Source organism: Mauremys reevesii, linkage group 2 (genome assembly GCF_016161935.1).
Source record: "Mauremys reevesii isolate NIE-2019 linkage group 2, ASM1616193v1, whole genome shotgun sequence".
In the NCBI taxonomy this organism is placed as follows: Eukaryota; Metazoa; Chordata; order Testudines; family Geoemydidae; genus Mauremys; species Mauremys reevesii.
Window position 1 is genome coordinate 142,584,196 of NC_052624.1, and position 21,747 is coordinate 142,605,942.

The 21,747-nt window shown below is 38.9% G+C and overlaps 1 protein-coding gene across 2 annotated transcripts in view; it reads right to left on the bottom strand.

Annotated features, from left to right (window-relative positions):
- Nucleotides 1–21,747, bottom strand: part of LOC120399033 (cadherin-10) — a 155,689-nt gene that overhangs the window by 95,671 nt on the left and 38,271 nt on the right. For both annotated transcript variants that reach the window (XM_039526903.1, XM_039526902.1), the window contains exon 2: nucleotides 192–573. In XM_039526903.1, the coding sequence (XP_039382837.1) occupies nucleotides 192–422 (231 nt within the window). In that variant the 5' untranslated portion in view covers nucleotides 423–573. The remainder of the gene's footprint in view (nucleotides 1–191; nucleotides 574–21,747) is intronic.

Genomic DNA, 21,747 nt, shown 5'->3' on the forward strand with positions numbered 1-21,747 from the left:
TGTTTCTAAATAGTTTTAAGCAACTCTTTGCATTATTACTTTTAGAGATCTCCAATAGAGCAGATAAACAACTTGTATAGTGTTGCTTGGAAAACCAACCATTCAGCTAGGAGAATGATAACTTGAGAACAGTAGTAGGACAAATATATAAGGATGTAATGGAGAAATATCAAACCTTAATACAGACCTACCTTGCCTACATATTGATAATCAGAGCCTGTATATTCCTCCAGCAAGAAGAACTGGTTCCACATCCAGCCCCGTTTCTGGCGGTGAAGTGCTTTTCCATCACTCCCGGATACACGTGCTACAAAGCCTTTTGGTTGGTGGTCAGTTGTCCTTCTGAACAGCATTTCTGCATAGCAGGAATGTGGCAGACACATCCAGAGCAGCAGTAGCAGTAAGACTTGTTGTATTATCATAGTTCTCCCCTGCTGTCTGTCCTCCAAGCCAGATGGCTGTGGGGTCAATACTGTTGTTTTCCTGGATTACCTTTTGATATCTTTTTAGTTGGCAGTGCAGCCAAGTGATTTCCAGTAGTTCATCTCCCTTCCACACATATTCCACCAAATCCTCAAAGTAAACAGAAAAGACACAGTGTAAGTTGAAAACATTCCATTTGCCTGTGACTGACTTCATATCAGACTTGACAGTACAGCTGTAAAGCCTTACAGCAAAGAAAGCAACTGGTTATTTCCCACGTGCACCTAACTGATGGTTGATGCGGTGACTATAAAGGTTTTCTGTCAACCTTCACCAAGTGGGAGGGTTGCAAATGGAGTAGGTAGCTGCTTCAAAACATTACATGAGGAACACAACAAAAGTGCATTGAGAGGATTAACTTTTTTTCTTAACTTTTCAGTTTAAGAACTTTGAGGGTGTTTTTTTCATGTAGACTAGGGGATTTAATACTAATAGCACTTACATATTAAATACTGTAGCCCTTACTTCAAATGTTTTCCACCTGATTTGATTTACAAGTAATCCAGTGTTTTATTAATCTTGTTATCCGGAGGCCTGAAAAGACTAATGCAAAGCAATTTTAGAAACCACAGAAATGGTGAAACACTAGTTCCCCAAGGCATTTTAAATGGCAAAAGGGAACATCATATGCATCAGAAGAAATTGAACATGACAAGAAGCAAACTTTTTAATATAGAAAGTTCTTAGGATGTAGTACTTACAGTATGAACTGAGGTAGCATGCAAACAACTTTAAATGCAAGAAAAAAAATTATGAAATATCTAGGGCTTGATCTGATTTGATGATGTCATTGTGAATTCAGAATTTTTTCGCTTACAATATACTTAAATTTGACACTCAATACACAACTATTACTACAGAGAGAAAAAAAGTAAATCCATTTCCAAACGTGTTTTTTTTTAGGTTTGTGTAGCATTTTATGGTTTTTTCCTGACACAATAAGGAAGCATTTAGCACCATGGTGAAACAATAGGCAGATTCCATCAATATCTTATGTTGACATCAAACAGAAATAAACTGTTTCCAGTCTTGTGCCTAAGCTCCTTCTCAGCATATCACTCTTCATGACTGTTCACACCATTAGCTGATTTCCACTTTAAAAGATTCAATTTGGAAATTACCAAACGCTTAAGAGCAAATGTCTGCATGGCTCATTTAGATGTGTTTCAGCAGGCAAATCATATAAAATACAATTTAAAAAAAAGAATATTAACACTTAAATGTTTTCATTAGAATCACATTTCATCTTTAATTTTATTCCAAAGCACCACTGTAACTTGACCAAAGCTATTTTGAAATATATTAAGTATAAATGAAAGATATATAATTACGTATCATAATGGTACATTACGGACTTCAAATATGTACAATTATTATTACAGATTATTCTAATGTACATAAATATAGCAGACAAAAATTAGTCGCTATAAATAAGAGAACTCTATCTATATGCAAATAAATATATAAAACAGTGGGGAACTAATGTTTCATCATTTCTGTGGTTTCTAAAACTGCTTTGCATTAGTCTTTCAGACCACTGGCTAACAAGATTAAAACATTGGATTACTTGTAAACCCATTCTGTGCACCCTATTCTTTCAGTTCCTCTTTGCCAAGCCTCCATTACCACCTTCTTCAACTCCTACCTAAAAATATTCATTTTAGCTGTAACTCCCATAAGTACCTTAAGTACCACGCCCAACAGAACTCAGATATACACATGACTAAAATGAGTAACTACATACAATTATTACTGTAACACTTGCCTTCCCTTCTCATTCCCCACATTTATGTTTCCCATCCTTACTTATTGTGTCATGTCTAATTTTTAACACCCAAATTTGGCAGAAGTCTGAACAGAAGTCACTTGGATTTTGTATGAACACAAAGGACGTGACTTTACCATTAATTCAGTGGGAACAAGATTGGGCTGTTTTATTGACATTCCTCAACAATCTTTTCTTTCACTTATTCAGTAAAGGGGCTAGCACATTTCTGAACACTAATAGTGCACTTCTGGGGAATAATAATAATAATCTTTCCACAGTATTTTGTCTTAAATGAAATAAGAACAGCTTTGTATAGCCTACATAATGCAGTCTGCACCCAGAACAGAAGTGTAGAACTTGTTAATTCCTTACTGGTTAATTTGTGAGAGAGAAATGTTGGTGTCATATTTTTTTGCAGACCCCACTGGCCTCTGCTAAGGGGGAAATGGTGTCTGTTGCTAGGCAGCAAGAGTATATGAATGCTCCTAATGCTTCTCAATAGGATATATTTTCTCTACATTTTCTTTTTGATTTTTTTTCTCTTAAATCTGCAAAGGAAGAATATACAGCCAATGCTTGCAGCTCCTCAGTATATACATATACTGTATTCTTCCATATGCAACAAAAAACCCTGAAATGATACAGAAACTTAGTGGGTTTTCCTTTAGTTCCCTGATTTAGGCACAACATTGTTTAGCATACCTTAGAAAAATGCATTTGGCTACATTGATCCCTGACAGAAATCTATTGACTTCAGTGGCTTTATACCATGGATGAACACAGCCCTAAGCATTTCAGATTCTTCCAAGTAAAGCTGTGTAAAATTTTCATAAACTTTTCCTTTACTTAGGGTTTTGTTACTGACCATTTTATTTCAAATTCACCAATCCAAGAAGTTTCTAGAGAGGCTAGGCTGGTTCATGGTTTGGGGTGGAAAGCATGTGAAACTTGGCAATTTCACATGATTTTGGAACATAAGACTAGATGGAATTCAGAAGCTAACTTTTGCTTTGAGAGTTTGGGTCTACTCGGAGCTGAGGGACTGGCAAACATCACAAAGTATTTGCGTTGTGAGGAAGGACTTGAAGGGTGTCATCCACAAAGATGTTCACAGTAATTTACAGGAATTTAAAAGTGTTTGTGATCATAAATGTCAAACAATGCCCCTCATTGCTTGCCCTCATGCTCTGTTCTGGGTTCTAAAAAAAAGCCACTGTACTAATCTTTTTCTTCAATTTGCAAAAGTCTGATGATGAGTCTCTTATACCTTAGTGAGTTTCAAATATTTTATTGTTTTACATAATATTTATTTTTAAAGCCATTCATAAAATATGAGCATCTCCCAGCACAATGTATTACTCCCAGCACAATGAGGCATTGCTTTACTGGCATGTGTCTGCTTCTACCAGGACGCACAAATTAAAGTTTGCATTTGACTTTAATGAAAGCAAGATCTGGACCCAGGATTATTCCATTGTAATGATATATTGCCAGACCCACACATCCTTACTTTGTATGAGAAAGGAGTATTTATGGGAGCAAAGGTTGGAAGGATCAGGCTCAATCATAAGCGTATTACATGGGGTAGGTACCTTGTGTTTACTTGTTGATGAATAGCACTACCACAATTCTGTGTTGCCCATAAACCCATACCTATATTCTTTTTATTGACAGCAAGAGAGAGAGAGACTAAATCTTGCTCGTAGCTGATGTTTCTTGAAGTCAGAGGGAGTTGCATATGTACATCTATGAACTTGGCCCTTAAACCTGTTACTATTTTCCCAAACATGGAAAGTTATTGGATTACCTGTGTAAAGGAGATACAGTGTCTTCTTTCTCTTGCTTTTTCCCCCCCATAGGTATGTATATTCCACTGTTCACACATCACTATTTGATGTAGAAGTGTTGTTAAATTCCTCCTGGGAAATAATGCTTCAGTGTTAGGGATTGTTATTGAATTTCCTTCTACTTAAATTAGGTCAGTGGAATGAAAGCTCTGATGGAATTTGTTAAAGTTACAAAACTACCTAATGTACATGAACTTGGCAGGCTAAGCTGCTTAATGGATGTTTACAGTAGGGTTCTCCCCCTTAGACTTCTCATTGAGTTCATCCTGCTGTTTTCAGTGTAATATTAAGTTTGATGGTCACCTACTTGAAATGAAATAAATGTACCGTATACAAAACAACAACAACAACAAAACCCTTCTGCTTAATATACTGCAACTAGTAGTGGCAATGTCACTAAATAAAGGGCACTGGGGGGAAATGGTATTTTTGATTTAGAGTTGGATGAGAAATACAAATTACACTGAGGCATCCCCAGCTCCGTACTAAATACTGCAAGTCAGCTGAGAGTCTTCATTACCTTATCAGAGCTGATCTAATCATTGGAGAAACCTGAAACTGTTACCAGCTTCTAACTGTTTTCACTTTATTAGTGCCACTGGAAATTTCTGGGAAACATACCCAAATTCTGATGGAATAGTGTCTCCAAAAAGTAATGTACAATTCAGAAGAATTTCAAAAGTTAAAAAAAAAAAAAGCTTGATATATTCTCGCTAATATGTCTACATTACAGTCTATGTTGATATAACTTATATCGTTCAGCAGTCTGAATAAACCACCTTCCTGAGCGACATAAGTTATACCGACATAAGCACTCGTGTGCATGGCGCTATGTCAGCAAGAGAGGCAAAAAAGTTTTCCAAATCATAAAGAACCTTTGAATCTTTAAAGAGATGCCCATCATGAAGTAACATTCCTCCCTGGTTTCAATGTGTCTGAAATGCCACAAGAGAAGCTTTTTGCACAGTAATTACTGCTCATTCTTAACATTTCAACCAAAACAAGGAGGTACAGAGATTAATGCAGAATTTTTTTAAAGTTCGCTTGTGCATTCAAATAGGTAAGAGAAAAATTAAGTTGGAGGTGAGTTCTAGCTTCCTGAAAGTGAAGTGATATATGACACTGACAAGATGTTGAGCAACAATAATCCACACACAGCTTCGATAATGTTCCTCAGTCCTGTACCACGACATTGTGAATACTCCAAAGGAAGATATTTTTCTGGTCAGAGAATGCTTATAATGAATTAAGATAAACTATGTGGGATTTTCTATGACGAGAAAGTTTCCATTCTGTTAGGGCATATAATGGAACAGATTCTGCTCTCATACCAGTTTTCCTCTGGTGTAATTCCACTGACTTCAGTGGAGTCACCACTAATTTACATTGGTGTAAGTGAATTCTAAACTCTTGAGCCTACTCAGCTAGCCTTTAGCAGAGTGGGTATGGCAGTGTAAATGGATATATAAATGCTTTATCTCTCCATCAGCCTCAGAAAATCCTAAATTCATAGGAACTTGGGGGATTTCACCTCTTTTGCCACATCTTTAATATAAAGAACAAAAAAATGAAGACTGGAAAAAGAAAAATTCTTCTGATATGCTAGACCACAACATGGTGAAGTGGCAGCTTGTATAACAGATTCTGAACACATAAAAGTGGCTTTTCCAAAATACAACGGAGTAAATACTCAGAATATAACTTTGTCCTCATTTAAAACAAAAAAAAAATGTCCTTTTGACACAGCTTCAGTTCCCATAATTGAAAAAGAAAAAGTCGTTCCAAATGACCAATTCTTGGAGGATTTTAATCTTATCATTCACCTTATTATGCATTAAAGGTCATTTTACTTTGATGCATGTAATTGAGAAGATGTCTCCAAACATGTTCACAAATTAACTCCCTAGATCTGAATCAAGGGATTAATTGATAAAGTGACAATAAGATGGTCATTTTGCTACCTGAAGCTTACCGGCTCTACATTGTACACTGCACTGGACACATTCATAATTGTTAGTTTATAATATGTATTTGTAAAAGAAATATCTATATCTCTGAACCATCTCCAGTTGAAGTTCCTAAGTGGATAAAGGTGACTAAAGTCTGCATGGTTAGCTGCTAAACTGGACACAGTCAAACTGGAACGGTTCAGAAAAAATTGCTTCTAATTAGGGATGGTGAACTCATTTCCCCCTATTTCAAAGCTGCACGATATAATATGAATGTTCCTTTCAAGCCCAAACATTATTTTATCCATGTCCCAGTTAGAAGAAAGAAACTGAAAAATAGAACAGAGAAAAAAAATTCTAAGGAGAAAAAAATGCCGAGCAGTATTATTACCTTTGTCAAGAAAGCGTAATATTGTTGTTGAGTGTTTGGTGGAACTGTACTGAAATTCTAACTATTTTTTTAGCAGTGATTCATGGTTAAGAATAAGTATGTGTGTGTTTTATACAACAAAACATTCTAAAATTTCACACCTTTAGAAAAACCCAAACATGTTATGTCTTAAAAATATCAATAAGGTATCTAGTATGTCCTTCACTACCATAACCCGTCAATACCCACTATCACCCCCCACATATACACACAGCTATATCTCTTTCTTCTCAAATTTGCAAAAGTATGTTACACTCATAACCAAACCACACACACACACACAAAATCGATAGGTGATTAAAGGAAATGAAAAGGAATTGAGATTTTATAATCATCCAGTCCCTTTCATCCCCTCTCTATGACCTACCCTGGTTCTCTAAAACACTCCAGTCCATACCTTGTTCCCCATCTCCTACCACCATTTCCATAAAGCCTGTCCCTTTATGTGCACCTCTGTACCTTTTGTGCCATCCCCTCACAACCTTACATGATTCCTCTATAGCCTCTCAGTACATTCCACGCCTTCTATGCCCATTATCTGTACTTTCCGAAGTTCTTTGCTAACAAGTTATTCCTCCTGCCACAACCACCTTCTGTTCTCTATCTCCTGACTCATTCAAAGTTCCCCCTACTACATGATTTTGAAAACTTGAATTCCCACCAGTGTCCTCCTGCCGCCTCTCATTTTGACACAGAGAAGTTAAGCTCCATCCTGATTCTCCATGGTATGTCGCCATGCACCTCCTCCTAAACTATTTTTCTACCGTATTTATCTCCCACACCCACCCACCTCACCTACCTTCATCTATTTCTTTTCTCCTTGGATTCAGTCTAGCAGCTGCTTCAGCAATGAAGCCTGAAGGCAGGAAATTGCTTTGTTTATATTTTGTCTCACCCCATCCACAAATAAAGTACTTTCTCTTCAATGTCAACCAAAGAAAACAAACGTGGCGTCTGTAGGACAATTCACCGTGGAAAAAAGACTCCAAAGAATAATACATGTTTTAAAAAGAATAGACAAATATTCAAAAATACCATAACTTTAAAATAGCATTTCTGTTTTTTAGCAAATATCTCAGAAAACAAACAAACAAAAACTCTACTCTGAAAAGAGGTGGCATGCAAAATGTCAGGAATATTGAGTTTTTCTTTGGATAAACTAGGGGGAAGATAAAAACTTTGAGTTTATATTAAGAGGTTATAGCTTTAAGTTGACTACAGAGCACTCACTGATACTTCAAACACACATACAAATGCACATTCACACACACTACATGTAAGTCACCAATATAGTGTGTCTGGACTAGAAGGGGACTCAAGGTCCCTCCCATTCCTACGATTCTATGAGTCTATGTGCAACAGCTATTGAGTGATTATGAATTCATTTGTGTTTTACCAGCTGAATTTCACTTGAGAGAACCTTCGATTTAGATTAGAAGAAAAAATATTACCAAAGTAGGTATAATTTGTGCATCCCCAAGACAGCACAATTGGTTTGCCAAATCTTCAGCGTCTATGGGATACATGTATAGTGCATGAGACTTCAATAAAGGAAGTATGCAAATAATTACAGTGAAATATCCAGGCAAGTGGATCTATTGGGATCACTGTATTGCTATAATTTAGAAACATGTACCAGAGAAATAAATGTACATTATCTTGGTAACAATACATTTACTTTTTCCTTATTCTGTTCCAGTCCATCTTTGATGTTCTTTGACTTTTCTGGGAATGGAAAGATCATTAAATTCTATTGGGGATGTTGTCAGGAACTTAGATTGAGAGGTAGAGCAAGACTTGCAGTGCTGGAGGCTTAACATTCACCCTGTTCTGCAGGTGATTTCCTGGCCAGAAGCATGAATTCTAGTGAATGACACTGAGCATTTATGAACAAGACATTCTTTTCCTTCAGGGCAGATGGAATTTTCGGGCTCCAGGTCTGTACTTTCTAGTGCTTTCTCCCTGCTAGTCATCTATCAACCCCATCAGAGAAATAGAATAAGCACAGAAGCATGCCAAACATCTAAAAACGAACCATAATCTCATCAGGAGTTTATATCTGCAGCTCAGGCTGAAACCTTACAGTTTCAGAGAGCAGAGTCAGTTCACTAAAGCATGAAGAATTGGAGCACTGAGAGACTGTGCCTGCTTAGAAGACTGTGTAATTTAATAAAGTGTTCATTGGTGTCTACATACTGGCTCCTCAAACTTGTGTTAGTGCCTGCAGCATGGAGACTCCCATTCCTGCTAATCAGATGAGGGTAGAGAGGGAATAAATTCTCCCGTGAAGACAGACAGGCAAATGAAAGGCTCACAGTTTGAAACCTTACTTTAAGAGGGTAAATTGGGGATGACATCACTTCTAGAAAATTTCTTAAAAGTATATATTTGTATCCTTACAATTATTTATTAGCATAACAGTTATTGAACGTCAGAGTACATGCATGCTTCGTATAGTATGCATTGTTATTCATGTTACAACAGGTCCTTCATTAGACCCTTGGTATATTTACAATGTAATCAGTGATTCTCAAAATAAGTGGTTTGCCAATAAGCTTTTTTAACTAATTTGAAGCTTTAGCTTGTATTTCAGTTCCTTTTGGTTTATTCTTTAAATATGTATCACTTTCCTATGGCTGTACAATTTGTTCTTGTATTTGTTGTATCATTTTCAACGTACCCTTTTACCTGGCAAATTAAGAGCTCGTCTTTACGGTGCTGTTGAAATGTATTTGGAATTCTTACAATTCTGCAGTGAAGTGCTGACAATCACATTATATTCTTGGCTTTTTTTGCCTCACGCCTTTTACTGCAGAAGCTACTGCTACACACTAGTAAAATTCTGCTAAATGAGTCAACCTTGTGGAATCTGTTCTGTAACATTTTTAAGAGTTAACCCAAAAAAGAAATCAGAGTTCAGCATGGATCATATACTCAGTCATTTGTGCCTTAAATATTATATCTGCTTTGGTGTATTACATCCAGAAAAACCTATTAAAAGACCATTAAAATAGCAATGTCAAGCACTCAGGTTATAAAACATAAAAATTAAGATTGTTCATGAAACCTTAATTCATCCCTCTCATGTGTAAATATTATAATTACATGATCTCATGTTATTTCCCCCACCCCGATGCCTGCCTCAATCAGTGTACAACAGGCTGCAATCTGTATCTATTTGTAGTCAGTTTCAGCACCAGCTTCCATCAGAATGTCATGTGAGGCAGTTGTGGTGGTGAAAAATTACACACTAACTGTAATGTTTCTGAGACATTAGATACACTAGTTAGAGCATTTGACCAGCTCCTCTCTCTATCCCGGGTCTGCAGTCATACAGCAGTCAAAATGTCAAGGTGGCAGTGCATGTTTTCTGCATGTACCCTGATTTGTACAATACATTAGTTTAACTGAGAGGGAGTTCCTCAAGAATGATGACTGTGTGTGCATGATGCTTATCATTGACTAAAAACCGTGACTGCTGTACTCAGTGAGCGTCTTCAGACATGGTAGAATTCCCCACTACAACTGCTCTAAAAGTTTTGTTTCATCCTGATCCCAGAAGCTAGACTTCACCTAGTCTCTGCTAAGTGGCTTCTACCATCTGTATATATCTTAGTTATATGGCCCCCAATACCACAGTAATAATATAGTGTCTGAGAACCTATTAATCTTTAACGTATTTATCTTCTCTTCCACACCTCATCTCTGAGAGTATGGAAGTACTGTCATCCTTAAAACAGATGGGGGAACTGAGACAAAAGAGGCAGTAATTTTCCCCAAAGTCACACAGGAAGTCTGTGGTAGAGCAGCAAATTCAACTCTAATTTCCAAAGTGCCTGGTTACCGGCCTACACACAGTATCTTCCTTCATCTAGTCTCTGCTAGCATCTAGCCACAGTTTGAAAATGCCACAAGTTGGTGAGCTGTGATTAAATATGTGTCAGCCAAGTGATACCACTCAACTGCCTGGGAAAAGCCTGACTTTGTGGTTCAGGTGCCAAGAATTCTATTTATCTTTCTCTATAAACAGGCAAGTAATAAGGTAGCACATCACATGCAGCATGCAACAAACACTGCAGAGTAACTAACAAATCAGTGACAGAGAGAATTTCACTACATTCTGTCTACCTTCCTCAATCTGTGGACTGATGCAGTGGCTGGATACATCAAAGTCAGATTCTAAGTCACACAGTAATTGCAATTAAGGCTGCCAGTATAAAAAAGCACTATGGAGAGGTAAACCATGTCAAAACAGTGGTGCACCTGGGTAGTTATGAGACAAAACATATGGAGTTATTAATAATAATAACTATTTACATTCACACATAGGCCAGGATTCTTGGCAGGATTTAGGATTAAGCCTTTACAACATGTAAAAGAGAAGATGCCATTTGCATTTCATACAGTTTGAGTAACTACAACAGCTAACTAGCTATGCTTATCCACAAATTCTTACTAACTTGTGAAGTCATTTTCCTTTCACTTGTTTCATGTTTTATGCTTATAAATTTATAGTAGAAACATAATAGATCAAACTATATTGTTTGATACAGTATCATAAGTTATAGTGTTACTAAATAAAGAATGCAAAAGATGTCCATTAAGATATATAAAATATATAAGGAAATCAAAGCAATTTAAAGGGATTCCATAACAGATCTCTTCAATGTCTGAGTAAGTTTGTTTGCCTAGGCAAGCTAAACACAACCAATCTGAACAAAGTGTTGCTAATAATTCATACCATGCTGTTTATTTTAAATAGAAGTGTGATCAATAAGAGATTATATACAGACCCTCCCCGATTTACGCAAGCGTTCCATTCCAGAACGCCTTGCGTAATTCGAATTTTGCGTAAGTTGAAAATGTATACCTGACAATTACACAAAAAAACCCTCCTATTTCTAGCTTATGGAACCTTTTCTGTAAGTGCGGATTTGCTAAGTCGGGTTTGTGTAACCCTGGGGGTATCGGTATATATATATATAAAATAAAAAACAGGTAACTGTTGACACATTGGTCATCTCCATTTTTCTGTATGCATGCGAGACATGGACCCTTACTGCAGAACTTGAATGGAAAATACAGGTCATAGAGATGAGATACTTCTGTAAAATCCTGGGCATCTTCTAATTTGACCACATCACTAATGAAGAGGTCCGCAATATCATCACTTCATATGAAGACCTCCTGACGACCGTGAAGAAGCGCAAGCTGAAGTGGTACATCCATGTAGCAAGATCATCTGACCTATCCAAGATCATCCTCCAAGGGACAACACAGGGGAAGAGAAGAGGTAGACAGAAGAGATGGATTGACAAAATAAAAGTGTGGACAGGAATGGTCTTTGTGGAGACTCAAGCACTGATACACAATCATCATGGGGTGAAGACAATTGGTTGATTGCTCATCAGTGATGGTGCCCCAATGACCAATGTGGTTATGAGAGTGATGATGATAACAAAGGTATATATAGAAGGTATTTACTTTGTATTAAAGAAGCTGAAACAGTCAAATAGTGTGTTTCAATGTAAAGTGTAACTCTTTAAAGTGAACCATCCAAAATGTTTTAAGACCTAAATTATCATAAAGCCTGATTAACTGTGATTAGCAGTTGCATGCATTATTTTGCATATGAAATTATACTATTAACCTTATCATTGAGGTATAGGTGATAATCAAGTACTAGTAAGGAGGTGTATAGAGCTGCTTTGTCTTATTTCAGTAATTATACTCTATTGGAATATAGATGGAACAAATAAAGAGTCAAGTAACTGTATACTGCTGTATGATGAACTACTAAATGAGGGCAGAAGCATTATGGAATGTGAAGAGACTTCATGTAAAGTCTCTGTTCTAACTTCAAAATAGACATTTCTGTAAACAGCTAACAGTAGGGGTGAAAAGAGCTTGGAGTCACGCAAAATTGGCCACAGGACCATTTTGCAAAAGATCATGTGGAAAGTAACTTGGGAAATAGGTTACATGTTGGAGCTAAGCTAGCAGATATTCAATGTCTGGCACAACATATCATATACAAACTGAGATGCCGCAAGATTTTTTGCACAAAGATAGTAGAAGACATAAAAGAGTATTTGTTTTCTCCCCAAATGATAAAGAATACCCAACTTTTATCCTGGTTGGACATTTCAAATCTTCACCAGAAGCACACGAGTCCCTTTTTGATTCAACAACATCAACTCTGGCAAGAAGAGGAACTGGGCTGTGCCACCCAACAGAAAACATATAGTGACATGTAATTTTCAACACATTGCTTCCTGAAGCCTAAACACCTGGACAAGAGACTGAGAGTGGAACTGTCATCAGCTGGCTAGCGAGAGCATCCTCTGTTTGTCAACAACCAAAGTCTTGCTATGACATGCAGTCTATTAATTCAATTTTTTAAAATTCTATCTAGGGAAACTTCTATGGAATACAGACAAAAACCACTACTTTGAGTGAATCAATTCTTTATCTCAGGAAATCAGCCACTGCAACTGTGAAACTCATTTGGAAAACCCACCTTCATGCCAGTTCCAACTGATAAAAATACCTTCATTGTTTACCCTAGTGTTGACTTGGTTATGAGCTAGGCATGCTTCTTAGAAAGTACATACCTGAATAAAAAACCTCTGAGTGACTAAAATGTATGATCATGTGTATTTCACTAACATGTTTAATCATAGTTATCTAGAAGTTATAAGTAGACAACATCTTTGAGGCTAGAGAAACTCATTACACTAATTAAGCCGACTACTCTTTGTAATAGAAAACTATGCTCCCCTATAGCAAAAGTTCACTGCGAGAAACCCTAAACTCTGAGCATTTCAAAGATTTCATCTTAAAACTCACATGGATTTTGTAATCAAGAGAATTTCTGGAGTCTGCGACAAAAATAGGAAAAAGCTTTGAATTGGCTTGTAAGCTAAAGATTTTACCACTGAACCTTTGGATAAAGAGCTTACAGTACTGGAGAAACTCTGGAGAAATTAGAATAGTGTCAAAATTATTACCTGCATATTTTGTTTTGCATTTGATGTGCAATAGTCTTACATGTATGAGTGGCAAAGCTTGGCTATGAATATAACATCAGCAAGGGCATTTTGATGAATTGACATTTTTCAATAATTAAATATCTTGTCTAAATTATAAATTCTTCTTTAGTTGTACTGACACAAGCAGTCCCATAATTCCACTGACATAGAAATCTGACTGGAAGTAAATAAAGATCTATATTTACAGCTCCATATTGCCATGTTGGCACAAAAGTCACCTGACCATACTAGTATAAAACCAGAATAAAAATCTGTGATAAGATTGTGATAAGACTTTGAATTAATTCAAACTGATTCATTATCTCTTGAAAATTATAAGATACCATCTTGAGTTTTATTCTTGATATTGTGGACACTAACATCTTGATTTTGCTTTCTGAAAATTTCTCATTTGCTTTCAAAAGTGTTTTGGTTAATAAAACTCAAAATCATAATAAATTCTCCAGTCTGTACTTTACACAAGGAACACAGAGCAAAAGAACAGTGAGAAACCTACTAGAAATAATTCACTAATTAAATTACTTAACCATTGGGAGTTTCATAACCTATCTGGTAGAATGACCTTTGGAGCAGTTTGCAGACTTTGGGATTCTTGTGTGGTGCGCTGGAGCAGAATAATTCTGCACAAGACAGAGTCCTTCAGAGGGTAGAAAGTTATCTTTAAGATAAGTCTGTTGTGTCTGCCTAACTGGAGTCACTGTTTAATGGGCAGCACAGCAGTGAGTGGTGGACAGAGCTTCACCTGTAGTTGTGGCTCTAATCTGTTTGCCATCTAGGACCGTACTGTGTGGGGGTATCAAACACAACAGGAGCTTTGGGGTAGGTGTACACAGCCCATGGCAGCAAGCCTATCAGCCAGGGTCAATAGACTTGGGCTCATGCTACCATGTTAAAAACAGCAGTGTAGGCAATGCTTTGAAGTTGTGACTGAGGCTGCAGGTCAGGCAGTGAAGCCTAGGGACAAGGATGGCCATCTTGAAACATCTAGGTTCCGATTTTCTTAAGTGCTGAGCATAAGTGATTCCTATTTACTTCAAGGGGAATCCTGGATGCTCAATATCTCTGAAATTCAGAGCTTGTGTATATCTGTGTGTCTGAGTTTTGGCACCCAAAAATTGAGGCATCTTAAATTTTTTGACATGCACATTTTGGCCATCTGCAGAATTCTCTCTTTTTTTTTTCATTTCAGTGACTTGAAGTGTAGCACCAAAGCAAACTGTTTTCCCAACATAGTGTATTATGAGAACACCCCACTGGCAGAATATTTCTTTTCTTTTGATGCCACTATTTAAGTATCCTTCGCTTGCTTTGCCAGAACTATGTGGGGTATTGTCTGCACAGTATGCAAACACATTGCTCTGGAATAAATTGCAGCTCCTTTTCTTTCTTGGTATTCTGTAGTACAGACAACAGATTTTGAGGCCTCACTGTCATTTGCAGATAATCCAAGAAGTTTCACACACAATTTCTGTATTGGAGATATGTCAGACAATAAAAGTAATTTTTTTACTCTTACTGGAAGCATCTGGTGCATTAGAAAATGGATGACAGAACTGCGAGTTATAGGTTAGGATTTCCTTGGAGACAGAAGTTACCATTTATTTTCTTGTTGCTGCTTTTATTTGACCACAGCTGTAACTGGCAACCGTGTTTTCAATTAAGGAACACAGTGAATTTGCAGGCAATATTCCATAGCTGGTGCTGAACTGAATGTTACTTAAAGCTAGCTTTTGCTGAGGCTTGTTCAGCCTTTTTATCTTTCTGATAACAACAAAAAGAGGAGGAGCTTTCTCTTTTTTTTTATTTGTTCTCCATTATTTTTCATTCAACGCTGATATTTTCCTACCTTTGTAATATACATTATTCGCACTATTCATGACCCAAGGACAGTGCTTCTCAAAGTCGGGCCGCCGCTTGTTCAGGGAAAGACCCTGGCAGTCCAGGCCGGTTTGTTTACCTGCCGCGTCCGCAGGTTCGGCAGATCACAACTCCCACTGGCCGCGGTTCGCCACTCCAGGCCAATGGGAGCTGCAGGAAGCGGTGCGGGCCAAAGGATGTGCTGGCTGCCCTTCCCACAGCCCCCATTGGCCTGGAACGGCGAACCGCGGCCAGTGGGAGCCTCGATCGGCTGAACCTGCGGATGCAGCAGGTAAATAAACCAGCCCAGACCACCAGGGGCTTTCCCTGAACAAGTGGCAGACAGCTTCGAAAAGCACTGCCCTAGAGGATACTACATTATACATTATCCATTTTGCTGAATAACCATCCTTGTGGCTGCAAAGCTGTGAAAGAAATGTATCCAGTCAGCTTTTAATTTTTTTAGTCTTTTAGCCAAGGAGGGCTTACTCAATAACTGTTTATTACTGTCTTAAGAGCAGTGGCACTGTTTTCCTGATTCCAAGTACCTTTCACCAACTCTAAGATGATCACATACTTTTAGGCTAAATGTTTTACTTTGGCAGTCCCACAAATAACTCATGAAAAGAGATCAGGCTAATTTAATTTCACAATGCATCTTCTTCTTCAACGCTTAGCCGAACGGTCAGCCATAGTGATCATTCGCCATTTGGTCCATTCATGTACTGATGCAAGGGCTTGTCGGGCCAAGAGTCCAACATCTGAACAGACTTGATGAACCCATTTAATAGAGGGTCTGCCTCTGGGCCCGTGCCACCCTTCAATTGGTGGGAATTTTATTCCAGATAAAATTCCACCTTCAGGGAGCACTGTGTAAGTATGTTAAGTTAAGGTACGTATAATAAAAATGTTACCACCAGAAATTTTGAAATTCTTTTACTCTTTTGCAGTTATAAGTTTAATTGCATTCCTTATTTTTATGTTAATATCAATACAAATTTTATCAATGTGGTATTGTCCTCAGTGTACGTGTTTTTGCCAAGCACCCCTAAAATCCTCTCACAATATAGAACTCTCTGAGTTCTTAAACGCTATAGTCTAAATTGAATAAAAACCTATAAATCTTCTGGTTGAATGTGGTCCGTGGTGAGCCCTAAAAACTAACCCATCAAATTTAGGTCAATAACCGACCCTGCCACCAGACTTCTGGGCTGTGACGGTCCTGCCTCTTTCCCTCCCTATTGGGAGTGGGTTTCTGCGAGAAGTTTTTGCTTATTGCACCATGCAGGTACCTGGACAGTTGAGAAGGCAGTATGTGCTACTCAGCTTCCCAGGTCCCTTGGACTCCCCAGGGTGGTTACTGATGAACCCAGGAAGCTGAGTAGCAGATACCACCTCCTCAGCCACCCAGGAATCTGCATGGTGCATATAAAAGCTCAGCATTCTCTGCCTGGCTGCTCCTCTCCAGCACTCTCCATCCCCGTCTCTGGAGGTCCCCGCCAGCACTCACCAGTTCCTCCCCTCCTCCCCACTCAGCCCCCTTCCCGCTCGGCCCCCCTGCTGCTGCTTGCTGGTCCCTCCTCCCTCACTCCTGCCCCCTTGGTGCCCCGCTGCTGCTCACCGGTCCCTGCTCTGGTAGGAGGAGGGATGCATCAAGTGGCGGCAGGGGGCCAAGCGGGGAGAGGAGAGGAGGGACCCTACATGGCACGGGGTGGCCAAGTGGGGCGGGGGGAAGGAGAGGAGGAAGGCTCACGGCAAGCAGGGAGGGTGTCAAGAGGGGAAGGGTGGGGGAGGAGGGACCAGCAAGCAGTGGTTGGGGGGCCGAGCGGGGAGGAAGGACCAGTGAGTGGGGGAGAGAGGGAAAAGGGACTGGTGAGTGGGGAAGAGGCTGAATAGGGCAGGGAGCAGGGCGGGTGCAGAGTGTGGGCAGGGCCATGGGCAAAAGAGGCACTGCAGGGAGCTAGTCTCCCTGAGGGGAAGCTTTACCCACTGCCCATGTCACCCAGCTTGTCTCTCTGAAAGAGTCAATATCATTTGACACCCCAACAGAGTCGTCAGCACTTAGAACTGGCTGAAGAACTGGATACATTTTTTGTGACATTTTAATCCTGTTTTTCTTGGAAACATCAACATTCAGAAAATTTTGACAAGCTCTGGTCAATACCTCTCTCTCAAATAAGGAAATCCACTGTCTCCTCGAAACATGCCATAACTGGGCCAGTAACTAAGGAATTATTGTTTGACACAACCCACTTCTGTGTCTATATATCTACAGGGCAGTATCTCATTCCTGAGCAATTTAAAGCAAGCACAATCTCGTCCATGCTGTTCCATGCATAATTTGTTGCATCCATTAGGTCAGTGCGTGTGCTGGACCTAAGTGGGGGTTGCGGGGGAGAACAGAGCTTAGCATTCAAGTCATTTTTGTGCCCTTTTTTGGTAACTTGCTTTACAGGAGGAACACTACTAAGCATCCCCATAAGCATGAGGATGGATGTTGTGGGAGGACTTTGTGTAAATGCACAGGAGGGAGGCTACTGGAGGCTCCTCCCTTTACATATGCAGTCCCAAAAAGACAATCAGAATCCAGCCCCAAGGGCAGAAGGGTGATGTAGGAGTAAACATTACTAACAGGAGAACTTAAGAAACCATAAGTTAAACTAGGCAGCCTCCTGTGCTTTTCCTGCTACATCCCTCTGCCTCGTTGTATGCCAATTTATACCCACAGCCCCTCACACTGACTTGTTAGTAAATTAGCAGTGGATTGATGAATTAACCATAGATGGATATGCATGGCTCCATATTTTTAAAATATATTGGCTTCTAGAAGATATAATGATAATAGCCCTCCTTCCATTACCTATTGTTCTTTTCCTTCTCTCTGTTATTTCTTTGCCCACTTGGTAGTATACTTTTGAAAAGGGGTTTAGGAATTGAATGGCACTGAAACCATTAAACTTTTGTTACAGCATATGGGTCTAGAATCTGATCTCCGTTACAACAATGGAAATCTGGAGTAAGTCCACTGGCTGAAATGGAGCTATTTCAGATTTTCAATGGTGTAGTTCAGAGCACAAGCTGATATATAGCATCAATACACACACACACACACACACTCCCTTTTTCTCTAGGTTGATGCTATACACACACACACACACACACAGCATGTGCCATTATTAAATTGCTGTACAAAACATTAGACAATCCACACAAAAGCCCTAAGGCATATGATTACTATCATATTTATGAAAGTATTAGGGCTGTCAAGCAATTAAAACAATTAATCACGATTAATTGTGCAATTAAAAAATTAATCGTGATTAACCGTGTGATTAATCGCACTGTTAAACAATAGAAAACCATTTATTTAAATATTTTTGGATGTTTTCTGCATTTTCAAATATATTGATTACAATTACAACACAGAACACAAACTGTACCATGCTCACTTTATATTTATTTTTATTATAAATATTTGTGCTATAAAATAGTATTTTTCAATTCACCTCATGCAAGTACTGTAATACAATCTCTTTGATGAAAGTTGAACTTACAAATGTAGAATTATGTACAAAAAATAACTGCATTCAAAAATAAAACAATGTAAAAATATAGAGCCTACAAGTCCACTCAGTCCTACTTCTTGTTCAGTCAGTCACTCAGATAAACAAGTTTGTTTACATTTGGAGGAGATAATGCTGCCCGTTTCTTGGTTACAATGTCACCTGAAAGTGAGAACAGGTGTTCACATGGCACTGTGTCACAGCGTCACAAGATATTTGCATGCCAGATGTGTTAAAGATTCATATGACCCTTCATGCGTCAACTCCCATTCCAAAGGACATGTGTCCATGCTAATGAGGGGTTCGGCTTGATAACTATCCAAAGCAGTGCAGACGGATGGATGCATGTTCACTTTCATCATCTGAGTCAGATGCCACCAGCAGAAGGTTGATTTTGTTTTTTGGTGGTTCGAATTCTGTAGTTTCCACATCCTAGTGCTGATATTTTAAGACTCCTGCAAGTGTGCTCCACACCTCATCTCTCTCAGTTTTTGGAAGGCACTTCAGATTGTTAAACCTTGTGTTGAGTGCTGTAGCTATCTTTAGAAATCTCACAATCTTCTTTGTATTTTGTCAAATCTGCTGTGAAAGTGTTCTTAAAATGACCAACATATGATGGATCATCATCTGAGACTGCTATAACATGAAATATATGGCAGAATGCGGGTAAAACAGAGCAGGAGACATACTACTCTCCCCCAAGGAATTCAGTCACAAATTGTAATTAACACTTTTTTTTTTTTAAAGAGCGTCAGCATGGAAGAATGTCCTCTGGAATGTTGGCCGAAGCATGAAGGGGCATATGAATGTTTAGCATATCTGGCATGTAAATACCTTGCAATGCTGGCTACAAAAGTGCCATGCAAACGCCTGTTCTCACTTTCTAGTGACATTGTAAATAAGAAGCAGGCAGCATTATCTCCTCTAAATGTAAACAAACTTGTTTGTCTTGTGATTGGCTGAACAAGGAGGAGGACTGAGTGGACTTGTAGGCTCTACAGTTTTACATTGTGTTGTTTTTGAGTGCAGTTACATAACAAAAAAAACAGTGCTACAGTGCTAAGTTGCAGTTTCACGATAAAGAGATTGCACTATAGTACTTGTATGAGATGAATTGAAAAATACTATTTCTTTCATCATATTTACAGTGAAAATATTTGTAATAAAAAATACTATAAAGTAAGCACTGTACACTTTGTAGTCTACATTGTAATTGAAATCAATATATTTGAAAATGTAGAAAAACATCCAAAAATATTTAACAAATTTCAATTGGTATTCTATTGTTTAACAGTGCAATTAAAATTGTGATTAACCGCTATTAATTTTTTTAATCACAATTAATTTTTTTAGTTAATCGCATGAGTTAACGACAATTAATTGATAGCCCTAGAAATTATATATCAAAGCACCCAGCAACTGCATGTTGTTTCCTTGCCTCTGAACTTTTCCACTTGCAAACTCTTGACACATCCCTGGAAATAAGTATTTGAGAAGAATGACAGTATGACTAAACAATAATGAACCAAACAGCATGTTCAGAACACAGAGGAAGGTTGCCTGAAATGTGAGCAGATAGAGAAGCGGGGAATTAATGCCAGGAGACTACTGTTCTTTAGGAACCTCTCTACACATGACACAAGTTACTGCATCTACAAGGGAATTCACAAGACACTGCTGACAGGTAAGAAGGTCACCAACTTGGCTGTTGTCATCAGAAAGAAACAGAGGCCAGCACTGATGGGAAGAAAGGGCACTAGAAAACCACTAATCGCAATAAGTCATTCATAAAAGAACGCTCTTGTCCAAATATATCAACTATACTTGTATCCTTCTACTTCTGTGATTGGAATATAGTCTCTCTATCAGGGCCGGACTTATGGATGGGCAACATGTGCGACTACCCTGGGCGTCATGGGCGGGGGAGGAGGGTTGTCATGATCAAGAGACTGCAGAAGGGCCGTGCCCACCCAGGAGGAGTGGGGAGAGGATAAAGGAGGCTGTGGGACAGGAGGTAGGTGCTCACAGATATCCCCTCTGCGCCCTCCCAGCAGAATGACATCTGCAACACCGCCGCCGCTCCACCGGCCGCTGCTTTGCCTGCTGAGCGGATGCCCACTGCTTGGGAGCAGTACTTAAAGGATGCCAAAGAAAGCTTGCCCAGCCCTGCTCTGTGCTCAGATACTCTTCCCACCATATTCCCTGAACTTCTGCTTTTCCAATTAGTGTTTTCCCCAAAAGACTGCTGTTTCTTTGCAGCACATTGCTATGCTCTGACACTAACCTAAACATTCAACTGTGACACAAGTTACACTGGTTTTGCTTATAGTAGGAGTGCCCCCGAACAGCTTCTTCTCATCCCCTTTGTGTGTCTTTTTAGTAGCGCCCCCTCTCTCTCTCTCTCTCTCTCTCTCGCTCTCTCATACAGTTTGAGACCAGAAAAGGGCAATTTCCATACAAATGGGAATGGGGCATTGCATAAGCAGACAGCAACAGCCTAATATGATCACACAGCATGAACAGAGAATTAAAATGTCAAATATCCAAAGGAGAACTCACTACAGTTTCTGAACAATCCCATTGGCCCTACTATATTCATAAAACCTATCTGCTAAATAATTACCAGTAATAAAGGGCTTGGCTACACTTACAAGTTGCAGCGCTGGGAGTTACAGCGCTGGTCATGCAGCTGTGTAGGGCCAGCGCTGCAGTGTGGCCACACTGACAGCTACCAGCGCTGCAGTGTGGCCACACTTGCAGCACTTTCCAGCGCTGTATTGAGAGGTGCATTGTGGGCA